The 16,543-nt window shown below is 38.2% G+C and overlaps 2 protein-coding genes across 2 annotated transcripts in view; one reads left to right on the plus strand and one right to left on the minus strand.

Annotated features, from left to right (window-relative positions):
• The window catches only part of LOC138706618 (chromatin assembly factor 1 subunit A-B), a 479,650-nt gene that overhangs the window by 393,948 nt on the left and 69,159 nt on the right, over positions 1-16,543 (minus strand). The window lies entirely within an intron of this gene.
• On the plus strand, positions 1,635-11,912 carry LOC138705701 (malate dehydrogenase, mitochondrial-like). Its single transcript, XM_069834275.1, has 3 exons — positions 1,635-2,174; positions 7,075-7,461; positions 11,519-11,912. Exons 1-3 carry the CDS (start codon positions 1,878-1,880, stop codon positions 11,897-11,899), a joined length of 1,065 nt encoding a protein of 354 aa, XP_069690376.1. The 5' UTR covers positions 1,635-1,877; the 3' UTR covers positions 11,900-11,912.

Consider the following 16,543-nt stretch of genomic DNA (forward strand, 5'->3'; position numbering starts at 1 on the left):
TTCTCTTTCTATTTGAGAATTGTGCCGTTTGTGAGAAGGAACTGTCGAAGCCCACTGTGGTACTAGAAGCGCATACACAAGTCTCGGGGCGCGCAGGACATGCAAGTACAGTACTGTATTCGTTGATGGATAACCAATAAGAATTTGTATTCATTTCACCTGCCACACCCACTATCCTTATTGGACAGAACTTTCAATTCTGTTCTGTCGAACTTAGGAGAGTCCACTGTATATAAAGATTAGAAGAGATAAAGTACTCTAATACAATAAAATAGATATTAATTGACTTACTAAAATTCTATTTCACTAATGTTTCCTCCACCCAAATGTTTGAACTGAGCCCCCATTTTCAGTCGAGTATCTATGCGAGAAACAAATGACGATCGCAAAGCATGTTTTATAGTACCGTAAAGAATTTACAGTTTTAAATGCTGGCAAACAAAGAAACAAATGCTAGAGAAGTGATAAAAAGAAACAAATGCTAGGGAAGTGACAAAAATAAACAAATGCAAGAGAAGTGATACAATTGTGCGATAAACAGGTATGATTGGTTGAAAGACGTCCTTTCGTACCGTTTTATTGCTCAAAAGTAGTATGACGTAGTAAAAGTGTGACAGTCTTAGTAATTCCTGTTTTGTAATAAGTTGTATTAAGTATTATAATTCTAATTAATTTTTGTTATACTGTATTTTAGTACTTACTTACTTACTGGCTTTTAAGGAACCCGGAGGTTCATTGCCGCCCTCACATAAGCCCGCCATTGGTCCCTATCCTGAGCAAAATTAATCCATTCTCTATCATCATATCCCACCTCCCTCAAATCCATTTTAATATTATCTTCCCATCTACGTCTCGGCCTCCCTAAAGGTCTTTTTCCCTCCGGCCTCCCAACTAACACTCTATATGCATTTCTGGATTCGCCCATACGTGCTACATGCCCTGCCCATCTCAAACGTCTGGATTTAATGTTCCTAATTATGTCAGGTGAAAAATACAATGCGTGCAGTTCTGTTTGTGTAACTTTCTCCATTCTCCTGTAACTTCATCCCTCTTAGCCCCAAATATTTTCCTAAGCACCTTATTCTCAAACACCCTTAACCTATGTTCCTCTCTCAAAGTGAGAGTCCAAGTTTCACAACCATAGAGAACAACCGGTAATATAACTGTTTTATAAATTCTAACTTTCAGATTTTTTGACAGCAGACTGGATGATAAAAATTTCTCAACCCAATAATAACAGGCATTTCCCATATTTATTCTGTGTTTAATTTCCTCCCGAATATCATTTATATTTGTTATTTGTATTTTAGTACAAAATAGTTATTTATAGAAACTGCCCCCGAACACGACATTATTCAGACAGGTATGTGCTGTGTTTAGTCTGTGTATTAATTTTTTTTTTTTTTTTTTTTTGCTGTTATTTATACTCGCTTTAATATCTCTGGTCATAACGCGAGTTAATCTTTTCAGGTGAAATCCGAAGGCCTGTGTACTATTGTTGAGTACTGGTTCTATTGTTGTGAACTAGATGGCGTCTGTAGATATATTACCGATTTGTTATGAATATGATTTTGGTGATGAATGAAGCCGATTATATTCAAGGATATTGTGGCCCGAATTTCCTGGCACTTGCCTTACGGTTGAGGAAAACCCTTAAAACCTCAACCAGGAAATTGAACCAGACCGGGAATCGAACCCGGGTCCTCTGCGTAAGATACCATCATGCTGACCCTATACCACAGAGGTGGTCTATTAATTTTGTAATGTAGTATTTCGTAATAAAATGCATATACAAATTATACACTGTTGCGTTAGAATGGTTGCCGGGTCAAACATTGTTTCCATGGTTATGAAAATTGACGTTGTCCGTGCTAGATATGTCTGCAATGCTGAGATATTGTGGAAGGCTTCTAGCTCCGAATTGGAGACTGCTTGCTCCGGGGAGACGCTCATCAACTGAATGCCGTCAAGCCGTCAAGGTGACGCTGATAGGCACCTGCAACACCACGAACCAGACAGCGGCCCTCCTGCTCAAGCAGAACTCGCTGATATCCGAGCTGTCTCTGGTGAGCAATGAGAACACGGCCGGCATTGCTATGGACTTGAGACACGTCACCACGAACTGCGCCGTCAACAACTTCCAGGGCCTCAAGGAACTCGGCAGCGCCGTCAAGGTATGAAGACTAGACTGTACTGTGAATAATTTCGAGAGAAAAATTGTTCCGGGGCCGGGCATCGAACCCGGGACCTTTGGTTTAACGTACCAACGCTCTACCAGCTGAGCTACCCGGGAACTCTACCCGACACCGATCCAATTTTTCCCTCTATATCCACAGACCTCAAAGTGGGCTGACAACCGTCAAGCAACCAACTTCGAGTGCATGCTAACTCTGTGTTACTTAAATTGAGGTTTTTTGTTAACGAACAGTGACGTGTATTAAGCAAATCAAGATTTCAGGTATAACTCCCTGTAAAGTTGATTTGAATAATTTCGAGGGAACCGAACCCGGGACTTTTGGTTTAACGTACCAACGCTCTACTAGCTGAGCTACCCGGGAACTCTACCCGACACCGATCCAGTTTTTCCCTCTATATCCACAGACCTCAAAGTGGGCTGACAACCGTCAAGCAACCAACTTCGAGTGCATGCTAACTCTGTGTTACTTAAATTGTGGTTTTTTTTTAACGAACAGTGACGTGTATTAAGCAAATCAAGATTTCAGGTATAACTCCCTGTAAAGTTGATTTGAATAATTTCGAGGAAACCGAACCCGGGACTTTTGGTTTAACGTACCAACGCTCTACCAGCTGAGCTACCCGGGAACTCTACCCGACACCGATCCAATTTTTCCCTCTATATCCACAGACCTCAAAATGGGCTGACAACCGTCAAGCAACCAACTTCGAGTGCACGCTAACTCTGTGTTACTTAAATTGTGGTTTTCTGTTAACGAACAGTGACGTGTATTAAGCAAATCAAGATTTCAGGCATAACTCCCTGTAAAGTTGATTTGAATAATTTCGAGGGAACCGAACCCGGGACCTTTGGTTTAACGTACCATCGCTCTACCAACTGAGCTACCCGGGAACTCTAAGCGACACCGATCCAGTTTTTCCCTCTATATCCACAGACCTCAAAGTGGGCTGACAACCGTCAAGCAACCAACTTCGAGTGCACGCTAACTCTGTGTTACTTAAATTGTGGTTTTCTGTTAACGAACAGTGACGTGTATTAAGCAAATCAAGATTTCAGGCATAACTCCCTGTAAAGTTGATTTTAATAATTTCGAAGGAACCGAACCCGGGACCTTTGGTTTAACGTACCAACGCTCTACCAACTGAGCTACCCGGGAACTCTGCCCGACACCGATCCAGACTGTACTGTGTTTACGATCTTGCTAGAATTAAGTTTATTAAGGTTTATGGTACGCGAATTGTACTAATCTCGGAACTACCTAGTTATTTTTGGCAATTTATCAGAATGAGTCCCTAATATACGCCATTTCTGCACTTCATTCATTTAGTGTTCTGCCCGAGGGCAGGTCTTTCACTGCAAAACACAGCTTTCTCTAGTCTTTCCTATTTTCGGCCTTCCTCTTTGTTTCCTCATATGATCCATATATCTTAATGTCGTCTATCAACTGATATCTTCTACCCCGAACTCTTCTCCCATTCACCATTCCTTCCAGTGCATCCTTCAGTAGGCAGTTTCTTCTCACCCAATGATCCAACCAATTCTTTTTTCTCTCCTGATCAGTTTCAGCATCATTCTTTCTTCAATTCAGATTCCTTTCAGTTATAAGCCCTTTTCTCTGCGATAGTTTTGTAAAAATATAGGCTATATATTTCTTTCCTTCCTTTTCCATTTTTGTTCTATTTATCAGCCGATGAATTTATTAGCATAGAATTTTTATTGTGAATTTTATTTAACATTCGTATTTCTTTTCTTTTTTATTATTAGGCCTATTTTATTACATTTCATTTTGTTATATTCTACCTTACGTTTTCCATATTAACCATTTGTACTAAATGAGTTGCTTTTACTATATTCCAATGTAATTTACTTTCTTTTTTGTATTATTGTATTATTTTCATGTTGTTTAGTGTCGATTTTATTGTGCTATTATTATTATTTCTTTGTAATATGTTAGTATTCTGTTCTTTAACTTTTTGTTAAATTTTAACCGCTTGATACTTTGTGACCTGGTAGAGTGTAAGAGAAGGCCCTATGGCCTTAACTCTGCCAGTATAAATAAAGAATTCTTCATCCACTCTTTCCTACACACCTACGTTTCTTATTCTGTCTGTCCACTTCACACGTTCCATTCATCTCCAGATCCACATTTCAGTCCACACCTGTGGAGTAACAGAGCGTCTGGCCGCGAAACTAGGTGGCCCGGGTTCGATTCCCGGTAGGGACAAGTTACCTGGTTGAGGCTTTTCCGGGGTTTTCCCCTCAACCCAATATGAGCAAATGCTGGGTAACTATCGATGCCGGACCCCGGACTCATTTCACCGGCATTATCATCTTCATCTCATTCAGACGTTAAATAACCTAAGATGTTGATAAAGCGTCGTAAAATAACCTACTAAAAAATCCAAATTTCAAATGCTTATATGCGCTTCTCTTCACTTCGTCGTAATGTCCATGTTTTTGCCCCACTCAATGCCACACTCCATACAAAATACTTCACTAGTCTCTTCCTTAGTTCTTTTTCCAGAGGTCCGCAGAAGATGCTCCTTTTTCTATTAAAAGCTTCCTTTGCCATTGCTATTCTCCTTTTGACTTCCTGGCAGCAGCTCATGTTACTGCTTACAGTACTCCCCAAGTATTTTGAAGCTGTCCACTTGCTCTACTGCCTCATTTAGAATTCGTAAGTTTACCTTCTTTACTTTTCTTCCTATGACTATGCTCTTCGTCTTGTTGGCATTTATCTTCATCTCATACTGCTCACAGCTGTCATTTAGCTCCAGTATCATTTCCTCTTCTACTAACAACGCCATATCATATCCTTCTACTATCACCCCTCCCATGTTCTGAAAACAGTTCTTTACTAAATCCTCCAAGTAGATGTTGAACAGGGTAGATGATAAAGGACATCCTTGACGTACTCCACTCCCAATTTCACTTCCTTCCGACTTCTGACTTACTTACAAATGGCTTTTAAGGAACCCGTAGGTTCATTACCGCCCTCACATAAGCCCTCCATCGATCTCTATCCTATGCAAGATTAGTCCAGTCTCTATCATCATATTCCACCTATCTCAAATCCATTTTAATATTATCCTCCCATCTACGTCTCGGTCTCCCCAAAGGTTTCTTTCCCTCCGGTCTCCCAACTAACACACTCTATACATTTCTGGATTCGCCCATACGTGCTACATGCCCTGCCCATTTCAAACGTCTGGATTTAATGTTCCTAATTATTATGTCAGGTGAAGAATACAATGCATGCAGTTCTGCGTTGCGTAACTTTCTCCATTCTCCTGTAACTTCATCCCTCTTAGCCCCAAATACTGTATTTTCCTAAGAATGTTATTCTCAAAAACCTTTAATATCTGTTCCTCTCTCAAAGTAAGCGTCCAAGTTTCACAACCATACAGAACAACCGGTAATATAACTGTTCTATAAATTCTAACAACCTGGACGATGACTGCAGCTGACAGCAAAAAATTACAGGGCGCTGAAATGATGCTATGTTATGCTATGTTTTATTTAACGACGCTCGCAACTGCAGAGGTTATATCAGCGTCGCCGGATGTGCCGGAATTTTGTCCCGCAGGAGTTCTTTTACATGCCAGTAAATCTACTGACATAAGTCTGTCGCATTTAAGCACATTTAAATTCCTTGGGCATAGAAGGCCAGCCGCTGAAATGAAGTTTCTAAGGTCAGTCAAGGGGTGTACTATATCGGATAAAATTAGAAATGATAAAATAAGAGAAATCTCAAGAAGAATGATGAATTATAGACCTAGAGGGAGAAGACATCCGGAAGACCTAGGAAGCGTTGGACGGATACACTATGAAGCCGGAACAGGCATATGCCTATCCCTTGAATTGAAGAAGAAGAAGAAGAAGAAGAAGAAGAAGAAGAAGAAGAAGATAAATTCTAACTTTAAGATTTTTTGACAGCAGACTAGATGACAAAATCTTCTCAACCGAATAACAGGCATTTCCCATATTTATTCTACGTTTAATTTCCTCCCGAGTGTCATTTATATTTGTTACTGTTTCTCCAAGATACTTGAATTTTTCCACCTCTTCGCTGTTAGAAATCTAGAAGTGGAATATGTTCACATTTGCATTTAAAACGAAATGGATAATATTTAGGGTAAAGTCACCAGTTACGTTCACACATGATAATGCGAGTTCACCAAGAAATGTTTAGGACACAGCATCTTTTCACAATATACGCATTTTATAATGGCTGATTTTTCATACTCATCGACACAACAGACATTTTCCACACGCAACAGTTTTTGACATACATTTTGAAGGTGTTTGTTTTTCTTCCTGTATTGTATTCATATTTTCGCCAAGCATATAATTAACAATTCTTGTAGAAGAGGATAGCAGAACTGATGGTAGACAATTGAATATAACTTGAACATAAAAACTCTGTCGTGAAGGTTAATATCTGAATGTTCCATAATACATTTATACCTGAAACAGTTCTTCATTCGCCGAATAGTCGTCCAAAGACTGAACAAATCGTGTGGTCTTTGACGGAATAATTTCAATCTGAAGTGACTTACCATGAAGAGCACTTTGGACTTCCTCATTAGAAAATATATCACAAAAAAACTGAAATAAACTCCGAGGTCCAACGCCAAAAGTTACCCAGCAATTCTACTTCAATTAGTTGAGGAAAAACTCCGGTGAAAACCCAACAGGTAACTTGTCCCCACCAGGATTTGAACCCGGGCTAGTTTTGACGGTCAGACGTAATTTACTAAGGGTTACTCCACAGCGGTGGACCAAATAATTGCTTTACTGTTGTCATGTTACAGTTATACGAAAAAAAATGTATATCATTATACAGGGAGTTCATTTTATGTGTGAACGTATTACAGGATGCGGATATAATCGTTATCGGCGTCGGGCATTTATGGACAGTTGATATGCCGGAACGAGACATATTTATGCTGAACAAAGGATTCGTGCGAGCGGCGGCCAACGCATGCGCAGTGATGCGTCCCGAAGCGATAGTCGCTGTAGTGACGTGCCCCATCAACATGATGGTGCCGGTGGTGTGCGAGATGTACAAGAGCAGGGGAGTGTACAACCCAGACAAGATCATCGGCATGTGCACGTTGTCCGTGGTGCGGGCCAACGCGTTGGTGGGGCACAGCATCTTCCTGGACCCGGCGTGCGTACACGTGCCTATCATCGGTGGAGTCTCCGCCGAGTCCACCGTGCCACTCCTGTCCCGAGCACAACCCTTCGCGGAGTTCCCACAGGTATTACAACAGCCGGAGCTCGGATATTTAAGGTTCTGAGGTTCTGGCCGATATATACATCTACAGCAGGCCTGCACAAACAGCGCTCAACGAGCGCGCGCGCTCCTACGGAACGGGAGAGCGGTGTTTACCGCTCGCCGAAACGGAGAGGAAGATACGTCAGAATGACATAGACTTGCTATAGGTAGGGAAGAGGGAAACGACCACTCAGTTATCTAGTGGAGTGCAGTGTGTAGGCCTATTCTCAGTAACTGTTTCACGTTGCTTACCTACTGCTACAGTACAGTATGGAGGAATCTAAAAGACGGAACATAACATTTAACATTTAACGATTTACAGCTCGAACTTGTCGATCTTCAATGTGACCTAAGAGCTAAAGATCGTTTGAATATAACTAGCCTGGTTGAGTTTTACAAGACTAAACATTAGCAATAATATCCACGACTACACAGGCTGGCTGTGAAAATGATTGCTATGTTTGGCTCAACATTTATATTTGTGAGCAACTGTTTTCTATAATCAACTTTAATAAAGGCAGACATCGAACATATGTAACTGATGTTGCATTACGATCAGTAGGCTACTGTTCCTTTCAGCTGCCAACAGCATAAAACCCCGTTTTGATGTACTGATAAATAAAAATATAACAAAATGATATTGTACATTTAAGTAGCTATAGAATTTCTATTACTTCTGTAAAATAAATATTTCTTTATTAATTAATAATAGTCCAAGATAGCTTTGCAAACACTGAACGGGAATTCATTTCATAAGCACTCGTAATAGTGTATATTTGTGTATATTTTGTACGAGATCACCCCTTCTCCAGTCCACCCTTATACAGAGCGCAGCTAATATCTGCATTCCGCTCATGAGCTGTGAGCCGGCTCGGAGAACGCAAACCTTGCGCAGGCCTGATCTACAGGGTGATCCGTATGGGTATGGATAAAATAAAAACACCGTAAAACATTTACTACTTAACTTTATTTGTTGTAACTTTGTGCATACAACACTGAAAGATGGGAGATTCCTCAGAGCTCAACATGACCCCCATTGCGCACCCTGCACAACTTATAACGGTGATGAAATTCAGCCTATGTAAGTTGTAATATAAGAGGGGTGATTTCTTGAAAATCTTGAGTAATTTTTACTCTCAGATCATCAATGTTCCTGGGTTCTGTAAATAGACAATGTCTTTAATAAAACCCCCACACGAAGAAGTCAGGAGGAGTTAGATCTGGGGAGTTTGGGGACGGAGCCAAGAGATAGCTGCTTCTCGTACTGAATTTCGCCTGCGACCTCCTGCATGTTTTCTTTTTTAACACAGAACCCGGTTCTACAAATGTTCGATACCGCAACATTATGGAATCGTATTTAGGTACATTACGTACACTATACTCACGTCAAAATTCCCTTTGAACTCTTTTAACACTCTCAAATTTAGCATACCAAAGAACACATTGTGCCCGCTGTTGGTTTGTAGTAGCCATTTTAATCATCTACCATTTTCATTTGTCCTTTCAGATTATGCATTGTTGATTACCATATATGGAAACTCCTATTTTTATCATAATACAACCTGCAAGAAATTTTTTCTACTATTATAATAGCTTTATAATAATTAATTAATATTATCCATACTCAAACGGCTCAGACTGTATTATCAGGCAGTACATCTCACTTTACGATGTGTGTCAAGGGAAGAACAATTGTTTGTATACACGTACATCTGAAGTCTGATTAGTGTAAATGTAGCTAATCGGCTATGTATGCAATGGAGAGGGAAAGAAACTGGCCACAATACCCCAATACCTTCTGGCATAGTTGCCTCACGAGTGATTCCTTATTGGTATCCCTTGTGAGGTTCAGAACTGTCGTCGGACAGTTGACTAAACAACAACCCATAATGTGATATACAAGGGTGTAAGTAATATCAGTATGCAGATTTAAGGGAAGTTAATCCTATAATTTGAATAATTTTCCTAATCGATGCAATTTTTTTTATTTTATATAGAAATATATCAGTTTAAATTCGAGATCAATATTTGGAAAAGAAATTGGCGGTCAAATGTGAAATACATGGTGGAAATATCAGTATGCAGATTTAAGGAAAGAGGATCGTATAATTTGGTTTTTGTTTCTAATCGATTCACATACTCGTCTTATGTCCAGTAAAATAAAAACAATATTTGTACCTTGAAAATATTAGTTCTACGTCACAAGACGTTACTAGAGCAAATCTGAAATATGATACAGTATTTCTTACCATCATCAGGTGAACAACTACTTTGTGAATCTAATAGTGCATCTCTATGTGGCACATAATATTACACCCATAATTGTTTTCAATTAAATTGTTCATTTCAATTGTAATGACAGCTAGGAAGTTCGTATCGTAATTCCGATGTTGAACTTGGGCTGTAACGCAACCGAATGCATAGCAGCGCGAGACGTCAACATTTAACGAAGAATAATCGGGAAAAAATAAACGTGTTACACACTCCTGTTTGCATAATTATTTATAACAGATGAGTTTTCTTTCATGGAATCATACATAATATTGTCTACACCTGTGGAGTACCGGTTAGTGCATCTGACCGCGAAACCAGGTGACCCGGGTTCGATTCCCGGTCGGGGCAAGTTACCTGGTTGAGGTTTTCCCTCAACCCAATATGAGTAAATGCTGGGTAACTTTCGGTGTTGACCCCGAACTCATTCCACCGGCATTATCACCTTCATCTCATTCAGAAGCTAAATAACCAAAGATGTTGATAAAGCGTCGTAAAATAACCTACTAGAATAAAAATAAATACATACTATTAGCATTATGTAAATAATACAATAATAACAGAATAGCTCACTTTGTTCAGAACCTAAAATATTAATATAAGTTAACAATATTCTTCAAACTATTTACGACTGTATACAGCTCCACAGAATGATACTATGCGTTGTTTATGTGAACTGCTTATCGTCTGTAGCGAGCTGGAGCAGGGCGAAGCGCGGTTGACATCTATAGGCTACTTCATGCTGTACTCAACTGAAATATACTGTTTTGGTACGATCTTCCTACCTATGGTCATAATTCTCTGGTGGGTGGACAAAAGGCACTCTATGCAAAATTTACAGGAAGAATTTTCAAATTCAAAGATATACCACACATGTTAGGCTAATTATATAGTGTTCATAGATTTGATAAGAAACGTAAAAAATTATATATTACAGTTATATGAACACTTACTTACTTACTGGCTTTTAAGGAACCCGGAGGTTCATTGCCGCCCTCGCATAAACCCGCCATTGGTCCCTATCCTGAGCAAGATTAATCCAGTCTCTACCATCATATCCCATCTCCCTCAAATCCATTTTATATTATATTCCCATCTACGTCTCGGCCTCCCCAAAGGTATTTTTCCCGCCGGCCTCCCAACTAACACTCTATATGCATTTCTGGATTCGCCCATACGTGCCACATGCCCTGCCCATCTCAAACGTCTGGATTTAATGTTCCTATGGAGGGTAGCTGCGAATATATTGAATAAGCAGTCGTGGACAGCCGATAAGGGGTGGTCCTCCAGCTTGGGGGTTGTGCGAAGGGCTAACAACCCATCACCGTAAAAAAAACAGCTTGTTACGAATCCTTCAAATAAGGCTCGGAATGGGACTGATTCTCCGGCACGACCACAGCAAAGGAATAAGGTTATATGAACACTAATAAATATAATGTAATTATTAAATAAATTATTAATAGACATGTTTCGGAGATGCTTCTCCATCCTCAGTGACTATTTACCACGACGGCTGTCACACTGCTTTAAATCCGAAAAGTGACTTATTTTTGGATACTTCATGATTTTCTTTATTTTTTGACGTCATTGGTTTTAGGGTCTCTTACAGGAAACGGGTTTAATGAAGGAAATCTTATATCACAAAAGTAATGACTTAAGGTCTTTTGCGCGCCCACCGGGGAACCTGACCCACATGTGCTCCGAAATTTCATAGCCTGAATTCCTATGGCCGGGTTTGGGTGCAGATCCTGAAGAAACTCTTATTACAGGAGACGGTGGAGCGACTGACGACGCAGATCCGCTCGGCGGGCAGGGACGTGATCGCGCTCAAGGGACAGGGCGCGACGATGTCGCGGGCCTTCGCGATGAACCGCTTCGTGCTGACGCTGGCGCGCGGCCTACTGCGCATGCCCGACACCGTCATGACGGCCTACGTGCGCTCCAGCGCGCTGCCGCACTGCAAGTACTTCGCCACGCAGCTGCTGTTCGGAGCCCACGGCGTGGAGCGCAATTTCGGCATCCCCAAGCTGACGGCGTACGAGCTGCGCCTGGTGGAGCGCGCCGCGAGCGTCATCGTCAGGGACGTGCAGGACGCCCAGCGGTACGCGGCGCAGGAGCGGAAGCGCCTGGAGAGCCAGGCCACGTGCTAGCAGCATTTGTAGGGCAAACTTACCGATTTAAATTCAAGTTATAATTTATTGTATTCCGTCCAGTATTAAATAAAATTATTATTATTATTATTATTATTATTATTATTATTATCATCATCATCATCATCATCATCATCATCATCATCATCATCTACTCGTACACGGAGGATTTGGTCCAAACTTACGAATTTAAATCTATATATATAATTTGAACTGGTAATGGAAATTACGGGAAAACGGCTCAACGGATTTTAATGAGTGACCCCTCATTTCCATGCCTAGCATCCAAAGTTTTTTGGAAAAGTAGTAGTTTTCAGTGAAATGTCAATTTTCCTACATCATTTTCCTATTTTCCAAAATCCATCTGTTGTCAGTTTTGAGAACTAATTTTATTGAATCACGGCCGACTTGATTGAATTTCAGAACAAAATACACACTACAATAAACAATAGGCTATTACACGAAGGCCATGACCTGCAGGATTCCCGACATATTTAGAGCTCAATTCAATTTGTTATTAAAAATTGATTCTGCGGTGTATAATTTTCTGAGTACAGCTGTGTATTGGATATTCAAATCTACGAAACTTGAGGTGGTTTGATGACATTATTACCATTAGAAATTGAATATTATTATAGTTAATATCATGATGCGTCTATTCTTCATTAATTGTACATAATATTGATGCTATATTGATGACATGAAAGTGAAACGTTTTGAGGTTATGTAAGTAAATGTAGAGAATATCTTAATTTAGATCTTCATTTCTATAATTTACTGAGAGACTGCTATATATAACTACAAAACTTAAGTTAAGATAATAATATTGTTATTAAAAATCAAATATGTTTATACTTATTAGACCAGTGGGGTTGGGTCTTTTTCATATACTTAATGGCGGTGTAGTGTAGATATTGATATGTGTCATTGTCTTCAGTATTGGGTCGAGAGAGCGCAAAAATTACAGTTCCTAAGGAAAGATCAAAAGGTATTACTTACTGATAAAATAAGAGGCCTAGAAAATTTTGTAGTCTCTAGATCATTTCAGCAAGATCTCTTAGTAGGATAAAATGATTTTACGCTCTACATTTCAAGTTCTACATGCAGCAGCTATACGAAAATGCTATTGTTGGAAACCTTGGCAAACCTGACATTTTTTTTTTTTTTAACTTTTGCCTACAATCCACAATGACCTGAAATAGCTACTGCTATCGTCCTGACATTGATACTTGCGTTTCCGCGTTGAAACTCAAAAACTGAAATTGGATAGGTTCAAGAAAAAGTATTTGGCTTAAAAAAAATCCGTTCAGAGGGAGTATGTTTCATTATTATGGAAGCAAATAACTATCAAAAAGACAAGTATTCTTCATTGAAAATAAATCTGAAACATTTTTATTTGAACGTCTAACGAACTTAGTTTGCAGCAGCATTTGCTGCACAAGCCACTAGTTCAAGTTATAATTTATTGCATTCCGTCCAGTATTAAATAAAATTATCATCATCATCATCATCATCATCATCATCATCTACTCGTACACGGAGGATTTGGTCCAAACTTACGAATTTAAATTCAAGTTATAATTTATTGTATTCCGTCCAGTATTAAATAAAATTATTATTATTATCATCATCATCATCATCATCATCATCATCATCATCTACTCGTACACGGAGGATTTGGTCCAAACTTACGAATTTAAATTCAAGTTATAATTTATTGTATTCCGTCCAGTATTAAATAAAATTATTATTATTATTATTATTATTATTATCATCATCATCATCATCATCATCATCATCATCATCATCATCATCTACTCGTACACGGAGGATTTGGTCCAAACTTACGAATTTAAATTCAAGTTATAATTTATTGTATTCCGTCCAGTATTAAATAAAATTATTATCATCATCATCATCATCATCATCATCATCATCTACTCGTACACGGAGGATTTGGTCCAAACTTACGAATTTAAATTCAAGTTATAATTTATTGTATTCCGTCCAGTATTAAATAAAATTATTATTATTATCATCATCATCATCATCATCATCATCATCATCATCATCATCTACTCGTACACGGAGGATTTGGTCCAAACTTACGAATTTAAATTCAAGTTATAATTTATTGCATTCCGTCCAGTATTAAATAAAATTATCATCATCATCTACTCGTACACGGAGGATTTGGTCCAAACTTACGAATTTAAATTCAAGTTATAATTTATTGTATTCCGTCCAGTATTAAATAAAATTATTATTATTATTATTATCATCATCATCATCATCATCATCATCATCTACTCGTACACGGAGGATTTGGTCCAAACTTACGAATTTAAATTCAAGTTATAATTTATTGTATTCCGTCCAGTATTAAATAAAATTATTATTATTATTATCATCATCATCATCATCATCATCATCTACTCGTACACGGAGGATTTGGTCCAAACTTACGAATTTAAATTCAAGTTATAATTTATTGTATTCCGTCCAGTATTAAATAAAATTATTATTATTATCATCATCATCATCATCATCATCATCATCATCTACTCGTACACGGAGGATTTGGTCCAAACTTACGAATTTAAATTCAAGTTATAATTTATTGTATTCCGTCCAGTATTAAATAAAATTATTATTATTATCATCATCATCATCATCATCATCATCATCTACTCGTACACGGAGGATTTGGTCCAAACTTACGAATTTAAATTCAAGTTATAATTTATTGCATTCCGTCCAGTATTAAATAAAATTATCATCATCATCATCTACTCGTACACGGAGGATTTGGTCCAAACTTACGAATTTAAATTCAAGTTATAATTTATTGTATTCCGTCCAGTATTAAATAAAATTATTATCATCATCATCATCATCATCATCATCATCTACTCGTACACGGAGGATTTGGTCCAAACTTACGAATTTAAATTCAAGTTATAATTTATTGTATTCCGTCCAGTATTAAATAAAATTATTATTATTATCATCATCATCATCATCTACTCGTACTTGGAGGATTTGGTGAAGAAATGTTTTTATAACATGGGAAGAGTGATAGTAGGACGAAGAAGAATAAAGTGCATAAGATTTGCTGATGATACGGAGTTGTTAGCAGAAGAGGAAACTGTACTAAAGCAGCGGTACAAAATAATTCATTCTTGTCCTTTTAACATACTTCGATGGTATACCTTATTTTATTTCAAGGAGTGCAGTTCGGTGTTCAAATAAGCCACCAAACTGCACTCCTTGAAATAAAATAAGGTATATCCAGTGATCATATGAGTTCCACGTTTGTCAAGGTGAGAAGTAGTCTCAAATACACTGTTATGTGTAATTAATCACTGATCCCAAAATTTTTAGCTATCCATCTGAAATTTAGTACAGGTAATTATAATGACTGACTCTATTATTATACTTAATTGCAATACTTTACCGTGTAAGGAAACCTAATTACGAATCCACTTAATCTAACCTGATATCACAAAATATAAGGAACATTTTCTCATTATCTATTAAAGATATGGTTCTGAAATTTTGTACACAATTGCTTTACATTATATGTAACAAATCCCTGCAGACAGAATTTTAAAACTTCATTTTTAAAAATAAATTTAAAATAGTGTAGTAGTATTAAAAATATATCATTGCTTTGCCAAAGTAAAGTTCTTTAAATATACACCTAAAAACAAATTTTCTGCAGGTAAATTTGCATTATGCAATAATAAAAGGGTGTGCAAAATTTCATTATTTCATCTCAAACAGTTTCTGAGAAAATATTCCTTCCTTATTGAAAATTTGGTACTGCGGATAACAAGTCGTAAAGTTTGAACATGCATGTTTTGTCACATGTTTAATTATATTTTACCTCTTGTGACCCACAAGAGCAACAGACACTGTTCAGTGTACACGAAAAAAATTGACAGCTCAATTATTCTAAATCCTGTCGCCCTGGTTGGCGAGTTGGTATAGTGCTGGCCTTCTATGTCCGAGGTTGCGGGTTCGATCCCGGGCCAGGTTGATGGCATTTAAGTGTGCTTAAATGCGACAGGCTAATGTCAGTAGATTTACTGGCATGTAAAAGAATTCCTGCGGGACAAAATTCCGGCACACCGGCGACGCTTATACAACCTCGGCAGTTGCGAGCGTAGTTAAATAAAACATAACATTTTTCTAAATTCTAAAGAAGAAGAATTTTTACAATTATTTTCTAGTCCAAGTCCCTCTTCAATCTTTTTTCTAGAACTACAGTATTCTATGGTTCTTCTTGATTGAAACAAACTTAGATTAACATTTGGGCCGTAAAATTTTGTGGAGAGATTTCCAACAATATATAATATTTTTTAGACTAATTTAGACTCGTTTAGGCGATTGAAGAATTTTCTACTCTTTTCCATGAAAAAAATGTTAGTGCAAACACTCGTGATGCCCCACTTCGATTACTGTGATATTCTGCTTACTGACCTAAGCGTTACTTCGGCGCAGAGACTACAACGTGTTCATAATATGTGAGTCCGTTTCGTCTGCAATATTCGCCGGGCTGATCACGTAACACCATCCCTCGAAATGTTGTCCTAGCTCCGTCTAGAAGATCGTAGGAAAATCCACTGTCTTTCCCTTCTC

Source organism: Periplaneta americana, chromosome 9 (genome assembly GCF_040183065.1).
Source record: "Periplaneta americana isolate PAMFEO1 chromosome 9, P.americana_PAMFEO1_priV1, whole genome shotgun sequence".
Classification (NCBI taxonomy): Eukaryota; Metazoa; Arthropoda; class Insecta; order Blattodea; family Blattidae; genus Periplaneta; species Periplaneta americana.

Bases quoted from the DNA above. Each gene is read 5' to 3' on its own strand.
- LOC138705701 (XM_069834275.1), top strand. From the start codon at position 1,878: ATGTCTGCAATGCTGAGATATTGTGGAAGGCTTCTAGCTCCGAATTGG. The intron at 2,175-7,074 runs GTATGAAGACTA...AACGTATTACAG, and splicing joins AACTCGGCAGCGCCGTCAAG to GATGCGGATATAATCGTTAT. The intron at 7,462-11,518 runs GTATTACAACAG...CTCTTATTACAG, and splicing joins CCTTCGCGGAGTTCCCACAG to GAGACGGTGGAGCGACTGAC.